This window comes from Haliaeetus leucocephalus, unplaced genomic scaffold, assembly GCF_000737465.1.
Source record: "Haliaeetus leucocephalus isolate CR32 unplaced genomic scaffold, Haliaeetus_leucocephalus-4.0 Scaffold495, whole genome shotgun sequence".
In the NCBI taxonomy this organism is placed as follows: Eukaryota; Metazoa; Chordata; class Aves; order Accipitriformes; family Accipitridae; genus Haliaeetus; species Haliaeetus leucocephalus.
Genome location: NW_010972931.1, coordinates 8,075,267 through 8,087,575, shown reverse-complemented (window position 1 = coordinate 8,087,575; position 12,309 = coordinate 8,075,267). Strand labels below are relative to the sequence as shown.

Genomic DNA, 12,309 nt, shown 5'->3' with positions numbered 1-12,309 from the left:
AAGCATAGCAATCAACTGAAAGAGTAATTTGACATCTCAAGCGACAAACTTGAGTTTCATAGGTCAGACTAGTTTGGAGCAACATAGTAACAAGGAAACTACTGATTCTCACTGTTACGCTAAGCCAAAGTGAAGGCTTAGCCTTTGATTATGTACCAAGGCACAGAGTTGACTAATTGGGTTCAGTTCAGGACTGCAAAAAGGGCTGCTTCACAAGAAAAGCATCCAGTCAAATTGATCCAAAGAAACTTTGCTCTACCATACTATAAGTACTGGCCTCAACACATAAGGTATGTGAAGAAAGGAGAAAACAAATCCACTAACATAGCAACACTTAAACAGACACTAAATTAACAATTTTTTAAGTCTTGGACTACTATATTGGCAAGACAGTAAAAAGCAAAACAGCAAATGAGTCTCAATAAAACTAAAGGATGACTACACTCTAAAGCGCAAACTCTATTATCCTTATTTAATCTGACCAGTAGCTAAAAAGAAGTCACCTTTAGTCCTCTAACAAGTCACAAATATTTGTATTTCAAGGGCAACCCCTGCACCCCCCCCGCTTTTTTTTTTGTTAAATTTTAAGGTTTTTAAATAGGTCAACTTGGAGTCTTAGCATGGTGACTTTTTTCAAGCCCTAAAGCTATATCTAAAACACATTACCCTTCAGAGTTCCCAGCTTTCAGGTTTGGGGACATCATGATATGCTCCAGCAAGATTTCTGATCTGGACAATCAAGGGACCGAGGCTGCAGGGCACAACATACTGTACCACACACCATGCTGTACAATTGCTCTGTAATTAGAAGCAGACCAACCAAATACAAATAGAATCAAATTGGCTTCTTTTAAATTCTCTTATGAACTGCCAGAGAAGCACTGGTTTTGAATTGCATTTATCAAAAATGCTCCGGATTAAATAAAAGAAAAAATAATTAAAAAAAAAAGGCAAGATGAAATTTAAAGTAGTAAAAGAGTTAGAGGGAAGACATTAATGATCATAGTTTCAGCTGAACATCATTTCACTTTAGATTATAATGACAGCCCCAAATTCTACCTTCAAGCATTCCTGGCAAACAAGCAACTTTAGATATGAGACCAAAGGCAAACAATTACTAACCTTTCTACATTGACTGGCTTGTCAAATTTAAATAGAATATAATCCCCAGCAACTGGTGTGACAGCCCAGAAAAAATCTTCCCCTACGTAGGTTTTTTCTAGCGTATGCCCCTGGTAGACTTTTAAAGATGTTGAAACCTCTGCAGGTGGATTCACGTGGATTTTATGCAGTAATGGTTTCAGGAAGTCTTTATCCTAATTGAAAGAAAGACAAACATCATGCTGGTCAGATAACCTGTTTTATTATATTCTTTTCCCAAGTGGTTACACTTAAAACAAACACTTGCATAAAATGCAAAATGAATGCATTACTCATTTGGGGGTTTATCAGATCTTGTACAGATTAATAAGATGAACATGCCATTAAAGTAAAAAAATTAGAAAAAATATCCCCTAGCAAAAATCCACAAAAATAAGCTGAGATTAGCACTTCTTATACTTGATAGTAACCAGTTTAAATCAGATTTCATTCCCACTGGAGCAATATACAACATGCTTGAAAATGCCAGACAAGAAAATGCCTGCTTTCTCAAAGGCTACAAGTTTTTCATTTAATCAGCCTGCTCTGGAAAGGAAGGAAAATTTTAGCTACTAACTGTGAGTTTCTGGATCTTCCCTGCTAGAGAGGAGTGGAGGCCAACATGCTGGAAAAGAGAAGGCCTGAAGCGTATCCGTAGGTTAGATTTCTGTCGATCACAATGTTTCTGAAAAAGGAGAAAAGGGGGAAAAAAAAAAAAAAAAAAAAAAAATTTAAAAAAAATCACATTAGTAAAACCAACACAAGGTTGCTGAGTTTTTACTGCAATTATGTGATGTTACATGAACCAAAAAGACTTGACAAGAACCCAGATCTACTTATTCAGTTGTTCTTGTTTTCATTCCAGAAATCTACCAAGACTGCTGTGCAAATATAATACTGTTCAAGGTTCTTGCACAGAACCTGTTTATTCAGTCTTTCAGCAAGGGGGCTACTTGAGAAATGAAGGACCAAAATCCAAAAGTTTTTTCCTCATTTGGAACCTTCTCTATGACTGCTATCCAAGCAGTGGCATTCTGCAGAGCCTCAGTGGGGGTTAGGTGACTGAGTTTATTTTAGGACTGTTACACACAGAAACTAACTAGACTTTTGCTTTTCATCCTACTGCATCCATCTCCAAAATCTGAAACAGTAACAGTTATAATGCCTCTGAGAACTGTCTCTCTAAAGTTCTTTTTGAGATTAATATCTTGGTAGGAAGAAAGACTCTTTCAGGACGTGCTGTAACTGTACACACTATGCTAGCCTCCAGCTCACCAAAACCAACTAATTCACCATCATGAAAACATTTCTTCACTATGAGGGTGGTGAGACACTGCAAGAGGTTGCCTAGAGAAGCTGTGGATGCCCCATCCCTGGAAGTGTTCAAGGTCAGGTTGGACGGGGCTTTGAGCAACCTGGTCTAGTGGGAGGTGTCCCTGCCCATGGTAGAGGGGCTGGAACTAGATGGTCTTTAAGGTCCCTTCCAACTCAAACCATTCTATGATTCAATGATGATTTTAGAAGCTTTATTATAAAACCAAACTTACAGCATCTTTCTCAGGGTTACACACTTTCACCCAGAGGATATGGTCCAGGAGCCAATCAATAGGTTTCTCCTTATAAAACATAAATATGAACTCTACAATAAGAGTGATATCCGGAGACTGGAACATTTTACCTGTGATGACGATAACTGGAGTTATTTTATATTAAAGATAACATGGTCTTTTGAAATCAGTGAGACAACAGATGATACATTTGTGCCAAGACAAGTAACATTAGCAATGAACAACTTGAAATCTCAATGTTATTAAAAGCTCCATTCCTTTCAGCTATGCAAAACTACATAAAACAACTATTCAAACAAAAACTCATTGTAATATATCTTGGTGCTATCAAAATATTCAATGTATAATACAACACAGTCTCCTTAAGAACAGAAATTGTCAGCCTGCAAAAACAGAGTTATGGATTCATGTCTATTATTCTCCATGCCATGTGTAAGCTTCAAGCATCTGAGACAAGGAGCTGTTTCAAGTGTTATCTGCCCAGTCACACAATTTCAGCTTTTGCAGGTACAAAAAGCAGAGATGGAACACCTACCACTAACTCCAGATCCTTTTGTGTAGAAAATCAAAGGGAAAGAAGGAAGCTACTAGAACACAACCAGAGACAATGCAACTTAAAAACAGACAGACATCACATAGCAGTGACCTGATTTTTTTCTGAAATGCATAGGCCACCAGGAAACTCATACCAAGGGTATTTCCAACTAGCCACACTCAAAGCAGTCGGCTGCGTACTAGAAAGTCTAAGTCCCTCCCACAAACAAAAACTGCCGAACTTCTTTGCCAAGTACTGCCAGGACTTTGGGGCTTCCAAGACAGCATATTGCTTGGTCAACTACAGATGGACTTCTGGGTGGCACTATGGTACAGGATTCTTGGGAACCCTGCAAACTATGAGGCTTAAGGGAGACCTTGGCAAAAGAAGGAAACTTACTGTTGATGAGAAAAGTCTATTTACTATCAACAAAAACAACTATTTATGTGGTTGTGGAATACACTTCACTGCCAGTACAGGTGTCTGAAGAGAAAGGTGGCCAATACATAGGGCTATTTTTTCTTAAACTGAATGCAGCACTTAAGAAAGGTGCCTTGTATGAAGACACTGCTACCAGGAGCAACAGGTAACTGGGAGTGGGGGAGTCCAAGGCTGAAGACAGACTGACAATAAGTGCTTGTACCAGGGACTGAGTGCCAACTAAACTCCCAAAGGCAGTTCCAGATTTGAGGGCAGATTCAGAAAACATCATCAGGTTTGCAGATGAAGTCTGCCTCTACTTTACTAGGCTACAACAGAGGAGGCAAGGGAGAAAGACATTACATGACGATGAATCTCTTAGGAGGACACTGGCTGAAGTGATTCAGTTCTGTAGATGGTGCTGAGATGTGGGCAGTGCTGACTTAGCATGGGCTCTTGGACATGTGTGCATTAATGGCTCAGAGCCCAATAGAAGCTCTTCCCCAATGCAAGCCTTCCATCTGTCCACACTTGGGAGTTCTGTACAACACACTAACATACAGCTCTTAGGCATGTGAACTGTTTTTTTTCCCACTTGTAATCCATGAGGCCTTCGTAGGCTTTTAAAGTAAGTTCCACAAGTGGTAGAGGTCCTAATATTTTCTCCTTCTACATTTAGGAAGGATAGCTGGAGTAGACATTAAGAACAGATTTCTCTCTGAGGTGGCAAAAACACTTCCCACACTCACCAGAAAATGGGATTTGGTGCTCATCTACAAGAGGACAAAATTCTTTGGAAAGGCCACTAAGGAGCTGCATAGGCTAGTCTGGCTGACAAACAAATATGGAACAGCATTTTGTATGGAGCTTAAAAACTATCAGCAGTATAGCACTCCACTTGAGCAGGTGGCTGAGTGGAAATGAAGAAATTGTGCAAGCAGTCTACCTTATTTAGCCATTAAGGAGTACGTTCACATTTATAGAAAAAGAAGTGAGGATATACTTGAAGTATCACCCTGAACCACCGCTACACGAAAGGTAAAAAGTTATCCAGTCTTAAGTCATTAGGAACATACATTTCTACTGTGAATGTACATGTGGGCTATCACTCAGAGCCAGACATTCAGTTACTTCTTTCCTTCGAGGCTCACTGAAGTCTGTAATTCATAGAAGATTATCACAAGGCAGCATAAAAAAAAAAAGAAAAAACAAAACATTTAGCTGGGAGAGTTCAAATCCTTGTTGGAACAGGGATGGAAAATTTCTCCACTGAAACAGGTGACTGAGCCTGGCACATTATACAATATCTCAGAGTAGATACAGAATGCCAGGTTGGTAGCTTACATATATTAGCAGCAAGGATATTTTTAAGGGAAAGCATCAAAGTTGCAGGGGCCCTGTTATGCATGCTCTGATACTGCCAGGTATCAGACTCAGACATACAGAGATTTGCTTTGACAATGCCAGGATCTCAGATTGCAAGATCCTTTATTTTCTCAGAAAGAGGATACATACTTAGGAAATCACCTGAAGGGCCTCATCCTTTCCACAAAACAGGTCTGATGCGATTTCATTCCCTTATGACTTGTATAAAATTGGACAAGAACACAGCCAATGAAATAATACTTATTTTGGAATTCTGAGATGATTTGGAAGGCTCTTAGCGAGACTACATCATGATGCAATGCAATAAATACAGAAGAAGCATCTGACAAAAGTTCCAATTATTTAATCTGTTGGAATGATGCTATATTCACAAAGCAAACCATTCATACAGTAGGGTGGAGAAGTAAATGTGGTAAGACATTAATTGACCTGGCATTGCTAAATCAAAGTTGTCCCTTACAAAAACCTTTAATTTGGCTGTTTATAAAGCAAAAACATTGACATCACTTTTAAGTGCTTGGTGCAATGAGGTCCTCAAATAGGTATCACCTCTTGAAAATACTCTGTAACTAAAATTTGAAGCTCCCACTAAACAAGAGACGGCTCCTACTAAACTAGGGACAACTGCAAAGCTTTCTTCTTTAAAGATGTAAGAAAGATGTTATGATTTTTTATTAGTATATTGTTACCATTTACATACCATATTGTTGTCATATTGTTTAACTTTATTTGCAGAAGTAAATATTTAAAAATGGGTAGGAAACAATCATATGATTTGTACAATGTTGTGTACAATATTCATGCAGAGTAATCTCTTTTTCAGCTTGTCACACTTCCAACTAAATGGGCTCACAGTTTTCCTGGTGATTCATCTCTGCCTAATGCTTTCAATAGTATAGGGCAGGAGAAGAGAAAAATATGAGAAACCCTAATCAAACACCAGCTGAAAAATGGGACTAATCAGATGTTTCTGGAATGTTTACGGGACTGAAACCATCATTTCTGGATGACACCTGCTGAGGTAGTCTGTCAGTCACACCTGCTTCCATAGGAAATGGACCTTCCCATGCAGTGTCAGAGAGATCCACAATACCACACGATTCTGAAGACAAAAACATCCCCACATTATTGCTCCAATCTCAATGGAAGCAGACTGACTAAAGAGACAGTTTATCCTCTTCCAGGAGGTATACACAGTCATGCTGCTCTGGAATCCTTTTCTTCTTCTGCCCAAGGAGAGAGAGCAATAGAACCACAGTGTACATTTTTTCCTTTGACTAGCTCATCTTCTGAAGAGCACAAGGATTACAGTCTTCAGTTGTCATCTATGGTGAAAAGACACTCACAGACCATGTCACTTAAAACCTGAACGTTAAGGTAAGGGATCCTTACCTACAATTAAATAAGCAGAGAAAGACTGAGGGCAAGAGTAGGCATTTACTCTTTTCTCTAATTTAAGTTATCCTAATTTTACCTAAAATAGAAACAGGCTTTCAGCAAACAAATTATTTACTTCCATATGCCAAACTTGTCTAGGCCCAGAGGCACTTTCCTCTAAGCCTAGACTGGCATACTACTGTCAATCATGCAGTCAGCCACCCCTGACTTGGGGAATAATCTAGTTAACACAGTGATGTCACAGGACATGCCAGGAAAAACCAAACAAAAAATCCCTGGTACATCCAACTGCAACTAGTCAGAATATGCTAGGTAAGCATCAGCTGGCTGTACCTGCACTAGCACCTTCAGACCCAACTGGCCTCTCTATGTTACACTGCCCAGTACTGTGGAAGGGTTCAACAGTGCAGGCAAAGCCTTCTGACTTTAATTCGTAATGATCACTGGGCCGAAGATGAACAGGCAACACCCTATTCCTGAGACAAGCCCTCGTCTCCCTTCAGTAACCAAGGACAGACATCCACACACTATTTGCTGAAGGGCTGTCACTGCCTTCCACACCCAGCTTGGCACAGCTTTGCCCCAGCTCCTTCCCCTTCAGTATAACACAGCATCCACCATCTGTCATTTCTGCCTCAGGACACCACCAGCCCAGCACAGCAGTACAGCCATGGATCAATGTCCCCTTTTTCTCCCCCAGAACGCTCTTCCTACATCAGGTCAAAAACAGGCCTCTGCAGCAAAGCCCCTGGTAAAACACATCTTCAAAGCTCTGGACCTCTGACTGTCCACAGCTACTCCTTGTGATGGAAAGCAGCCCAGTACAACTCCTACTGCACAGATCCGATACACCAGCCCCTCTGAATCCAAACCAGCCAAGCCCTTGCCTGGCCTCTCCTGAACAAGGGTAGCAGCAGCAGCCTGGCTTCCCTAGGACATAGCCATAGCCCAAGAACAAAAAGCAGCATTTGCCAAGGTCCTGCAGTCCTGTGGCCTCCCACGCAGCTGCAGGTGAGGAAAGTGCTGTGAGCCATGGAGGCATTGAGATGCCATCCAAATCCAGCCTACAGATTGCCCACTGGCCAACCCCAACATGCAGTCAAAAATCATCAAGCCAGAGAGACCTAAGCAAAAACTGCAGTCAACACACACTGCCTCAAACCAAAGACAATGTGAAAGAATTGAAGCAATGACTCATCCTGCACCATGTTTGTGCACTTGGTACAGTGCATGAGAACAGACATAAATCAAGGAGACTCTGCTGACAAAATTTCAGGGGTTTCAGATTCTGGGTACATACAACCTACCCTTGGAAAGAAACTCCAAAATCCAAAAGAATTAAGATTCAAAGGTAATATCTTGCTCCATAAATCCCTAGAGACTTACAAAATGTGGAAGACTTTCTCCATATTATTTATCTATATTGATAAAAGCGAGAGCCAGGACTGAACAAAAAAAAAAAAATATATTGTGGAACATTTTCTGCTATTTATTGTGCCCTGCCAAGACTTCTATCTGGTTCTCAGTCCATTTAAATGCTATCCTTAGTGAACTATTCTGGCCCCCTCAGTACTTTGTTGGCAAGCACAAGACACACAAAAAATGAAAAACTTTGTTTTCTACAGCTCTCTGAACTGCAAGTATTTAAATAATTCATTTTCATTCTTCCACATAAGCAGCATTAAATGTATTCAGTCTATACCAACAATAATTTTATACCTGCAAGCACATATTCTAACTACAGTTGAAGTCTTTCAATGCTTTCCTGTTAATGAGATGCAAATTACTGGCATTAAAACCAGAACCTCTTTGAAGTTATTTAAATATCTCAATATTTGACTTGATCTACTCTTCCCCAAACTTCAACTATGTGGACAGCTTGAGCAAAACTATAATCAGAACAACTTAAAATAATCAGAACAACAGGCCTTAAAACATCAGGGCACAGTAAGATTCAGAGGAACTGTATAAGACAACCAAAAGTCTGATTTCAGACCGCTCCATTAAAAGTTTGTGACAGCTGGCAGAGTATTATAGATCCTCTGGAAAACAGTTCAGCTCAGAGGCAGTTGGAAGACAAATCAATATGTCTCATAAAAAGCTAGTAGAACTCTCCTATATTGTGTCAGGGACTGCAGCGCAAACCAGAATCCAGAAGAGCAAGAGATGCATCTCCTTCCACAGAGTTTCTTAGGCAAGGAGCATGTGTCTCACCCATTATTTATTAGATACTTGACAGCACTTAAGACTATGCTTTCACTATTAAAAAAACACAAAGGAAGCAACTTCTGCTCTGTGGCAGAGGTGACAGAATTCTATAATCCTGCTGTCAGCCTAAATAGCTGCACTTCCCACCTCCTCATGTAGTACTTGCATAAATTAGATTTTCAGTTCAGAAATACACTAGGACAAAAAACATTTTTACCTTGCGCTAGTGAACTTGCAACCTGATTAAGGTTTCCAATAGCTTACAGCAAATCAGCCACACCTCTCTTTTTTAGTGATTATTTCTAAATCAGTAGCATCTAGGCAATTCAGTGCCCTACTTTCTCTTGTAGACATCTACACATAAAACTCATCCCCAGTTACAAGCAACTACTTTTGCTTTTCTCCACAGCTATCTGCATTACCAAATTACCACAGTATCAGTCTGCATCAAGATCCATAAAGGGATAGCAAAGATGAGGCAAATCTACATTACTTGCATAAAATTTCTAGGCAATATATGGTTATAGTACACCAATGTGTCTCAAAGCCAGAAGTTTTAGTCACTTCCATGAATACTAATTTTTCTCTCAAAACTTAAAAGGAGGATAAGTAACAAAATTGGGAGGAAAAAAAGCCCTAATTTAATTTGCCAGGTAGAAAAGTGACATTAAGATGTATAGCCACAGCTAAACGCATCTGAAACTCTACTGATATGATCTAATCAGAGGCAAGCAAATATGATACAAGGAACAAAGATCAGGGATGCAAGTAGCAGGAGCTAAAAACTAAATTTAACTACAACTATTGTCAGAGCCTACACTGAAAAAGAGTATATAGACAGTATAGAAAAACAACTTCAAAATATTTTTAAACAGTTGTGCAGGTGATTAAGCCAAACCTCAGTATTAAGAACTACCTACCTACCCCTTCTGGCTTAGACACTGTGCCCTCTATAGCAGCACTGGGAATAGAAAGGGGTGTGAAACACACAAATACACAAATAATAAATGATCTGAAATACATCTGCATGGGGTAGACAGTGCATGTCCTAAACTGTAAGTTGGTTTTACACCCATTTTGACATGTTGATCTTACAAAACTGCAATTTGTAAGCGAGTACGCTTTACTACTAAAATAGGCAAATGTAGAATGAATGTGAATTACTTCTATAGCCCAGGAACTTCATACAGAATTTAAAGTGCATAACTAAAAGCTTAAACTCAAATTGTGGGTTTAGTTGGGATTGAGTTTAACTGTTCAAAAGTAGAAACAAAGTCTAATCAGATGCTGGCATTCAACCAGTCTCTGCAGCCACAGAATCACAGAGAGTTGCAAGGGACTCCCCAAGAGAAGAGACAAGTCTATTTAGGGCAAAAGCTCCAGTAAATTATTTAAATTATTATTTCTCCATGACAGGCAGCTCCATTTCTTGTTTCTCCCTTCCACCTCTGAGGCCACAAAACCAGTCCCATAACTATTTCAGCAACAGGGCATCTCCACTGGTAGCCCAAGGCAACCAAGCAGATTGGTTATGTGGTGGCCAGATAGATAAGGAGACTTTCCACTGCCCATTTTCTCTCCTCTCCATTGTTTCTGTAGGTTAGACTGACAGGCAAATGTACAACGTACCATTTTGTACCTTAACGTAGCACGTTTAGGAGATAACTACTGTTTTCCTTTCTACTCAGTGAATCTCTAAGACCCTGAAAGTCAGGGAACTATTGCCTCAGCACACCTGATGCTGAGCTGGACACAGGGTAGTACTTGCCATTCACACAGTGCCAAGATTCTCAGTGCTACCATTAAGGGTCACTTGAGCTAAAAATGAAGCTTTCTCTGGAAATTAGATCCAAAGTAAAAACAAGAACAAGAATTTCCAAGAGAGTGACAGAATTCAGGACTGCACTTTATCTGTTACATGTAGGATTTTCTTCCTGTTCTGAGCTCAACTTACAGCCTTTGCATTGAAATCGTTTGTGTTGACTACATACAGGAACCTCCACATTCTGACTCAGCTTTTGATTTTTCCTCATGACAGATCATGACACATCACTGCAGTAATGAAATAACCTTTTGATTTGTAAAATCCCTTCAAAACTTCTCTTTCATTGTTCTTCTGTTAAGCCTAGTACCTCTCAATAAAAATGTTATTAGTGTAAGAGCAATGAACCACAAAGTAATTTCAACAGCACCCTGGTAGTCAATCTGCAACAGCTCAAGATGCTGCATTAGCTTCTCTCACTGCTGTTCATGGCAAATGACAGATAGACTCTACATGTAGGAAGGAGCAGACTGTCATAACTTCTCCTTGATGGAGTAGAAAGGTGGAGGAGATAGAATAGGCTTTGCAACAAAGACAAACTGATGCCTGCTGGCTCTTGAAAATTTTGGCACAAACACTAATGAAGTTGTTTTAGGTGGAGTTAGTTTTCATGCTTTTTTCTTTTACTTCAGTCAGTTCTGTTTTAATGATATTTTTTGTTCTAACGGCAGCTAAATTCAAAATAAGTCATTCCTTGCAGTTCAAGTGTTAGTACTTTTAGAAATTAATTAACTTTTGGTTATAAAAATGCCCTCTTTTCCAACAGTTTGAGTTTGCCTTAATCATAAAAAAGTATATGAAACCGCTGAAAAGGAACACCCCCACGGGTTAAACCAGAGTTCCTAAAAAAGCCAATTAATTTCTACTTCTTGGTCTATTTCCAGTACAAAGAAGATAGCTTTGAAGTCAGATCACTATTAATTCACAGAGTCTGAGGATGAATGTGTTCTTTCAAATACTAAAATGAACATTTTCTTACCAATGAAACCCAGCTGAGAAAATTCTAGAATCATCCAATCTTCAGAAGCAAGCTGAAGTGCAAAATTTTTTATTGTGCTGAAATAATTCTGCTTGACAACGATGTCATCTTCAAGCTAGAGGAAGGTAGCAGTGATACCAACATAAATAAAAAAAGCACCAGCAAAGCAATAGGAAAAAGTACAGCTAGGAAATACTGATTTATAATATATTGCTAACACATAGCCATATATTTCCAATGCAAGCGCTGCTATAAAACCTAGACGCTATAGCCAAGAATAACTATTGTAGGGATCACAGTCTTTCTATTTGTGGAGAAGTAATCCAGAGTCTTTCTGTACACAAATGTATCTCAACTTACTACTTCAGAACATTGCTTTTCTAGCTTCTCTTTTCAGAGGAAAATCATCCATGAAATTATGTTAGACTAAGTGGCATCAGTAGAACAAGTAGAATATCTGTATTATTTGTACGCAAACATGACACTATCTACTGATGCACCTAACAGCACTGAAGGAATTTCTCCTCTGAGGCAAGAAGCTAAGAGACATGTTGTCTACAGAGGCAGGATTCATTTCACATGGCGTTAGCTGTCCAGCGGAAGAACAGGTGCATAGTCCAAACTAAGCATCTAGTCCAGGCAGCAGAACTGCCAAGATGGGGTGCTACAATCCCTTTAATTCATAGTAAGTGCAGGCCACTGCTTTAAGGATCCTACTTCTCCTGTCCTTTCTCCCAGTGCATGCATGCTCACCCCCTTGTGCTGGCACTAATATTTGCGCGACTGCCTAGTTTCAGGAAGACTCTCATGTCATTGGCTGTGTAGCTTCCAGGAGAGCTGTCTCCAACAGATC

General features: G+C 39.6%; 2 protein-coding genes across 5 annotated transcripts in view; one reads left to right on the top strand and one right to left on the bottom strand.

Moving 5' to 3' along the window:
• Positions 1–6,561, top strand: part of UNC50 (unc-50 homolog (C. elegans)) — a 31,901-nt gene extending 25,340 nt beyond the window's left edge. For both annotated transcript variants that reach the window (XM_010575753.1, XM_010575752.1), the window contains one exon: positions 5,873–6,561. In XM_010575753.1, the coding sequence (XP_010574055.1) occupies positions 5,873–5,892 (20 nt within the window). In that variant the 3' untranslated portion in view covers positions 5,893–6,561. The remainder of the gene's footprint in view (positions 1–5,872) is intronic.
• MGAT4A (mannosyl (alpha-1,3-)-glycoprotein beta-1,4-N-acetylglucosaminyltransferase, isozyme A) overlaps positions 1–12,309 on the bottom strand; it is a 79,622-nt gene that overhangs the window by 15,634 nt on the left and 51,679 nt on the right. For 2 of the 3 annotated variants that reach the window (XM_010575754.1, XM_010575755.1), the window contains exons 9-12: positions 11,457–11,571; positions 2,688–2,818; positions 1,718–1,825; positions 1,123–1,316 (exon numbers count right to left, since the gene is read on the bottom strand). In XM_010575754.1, coding sequence (XP_010574056.1) covers positions 1,123–1,316; positions 1,718–1,825; positions 2,688–2,818; positions 11,457–11,571 — 548 coding nt within the window. The remainder of the gene's footprint in view (positions 1–1,122; positions 1,317–1,717; positions 1,826–2,687; positions 2,819–11,456; positions 11,572–12,309) is intronic. The other variant, XM_010575756.1, reaches the window with a different exon arrangement.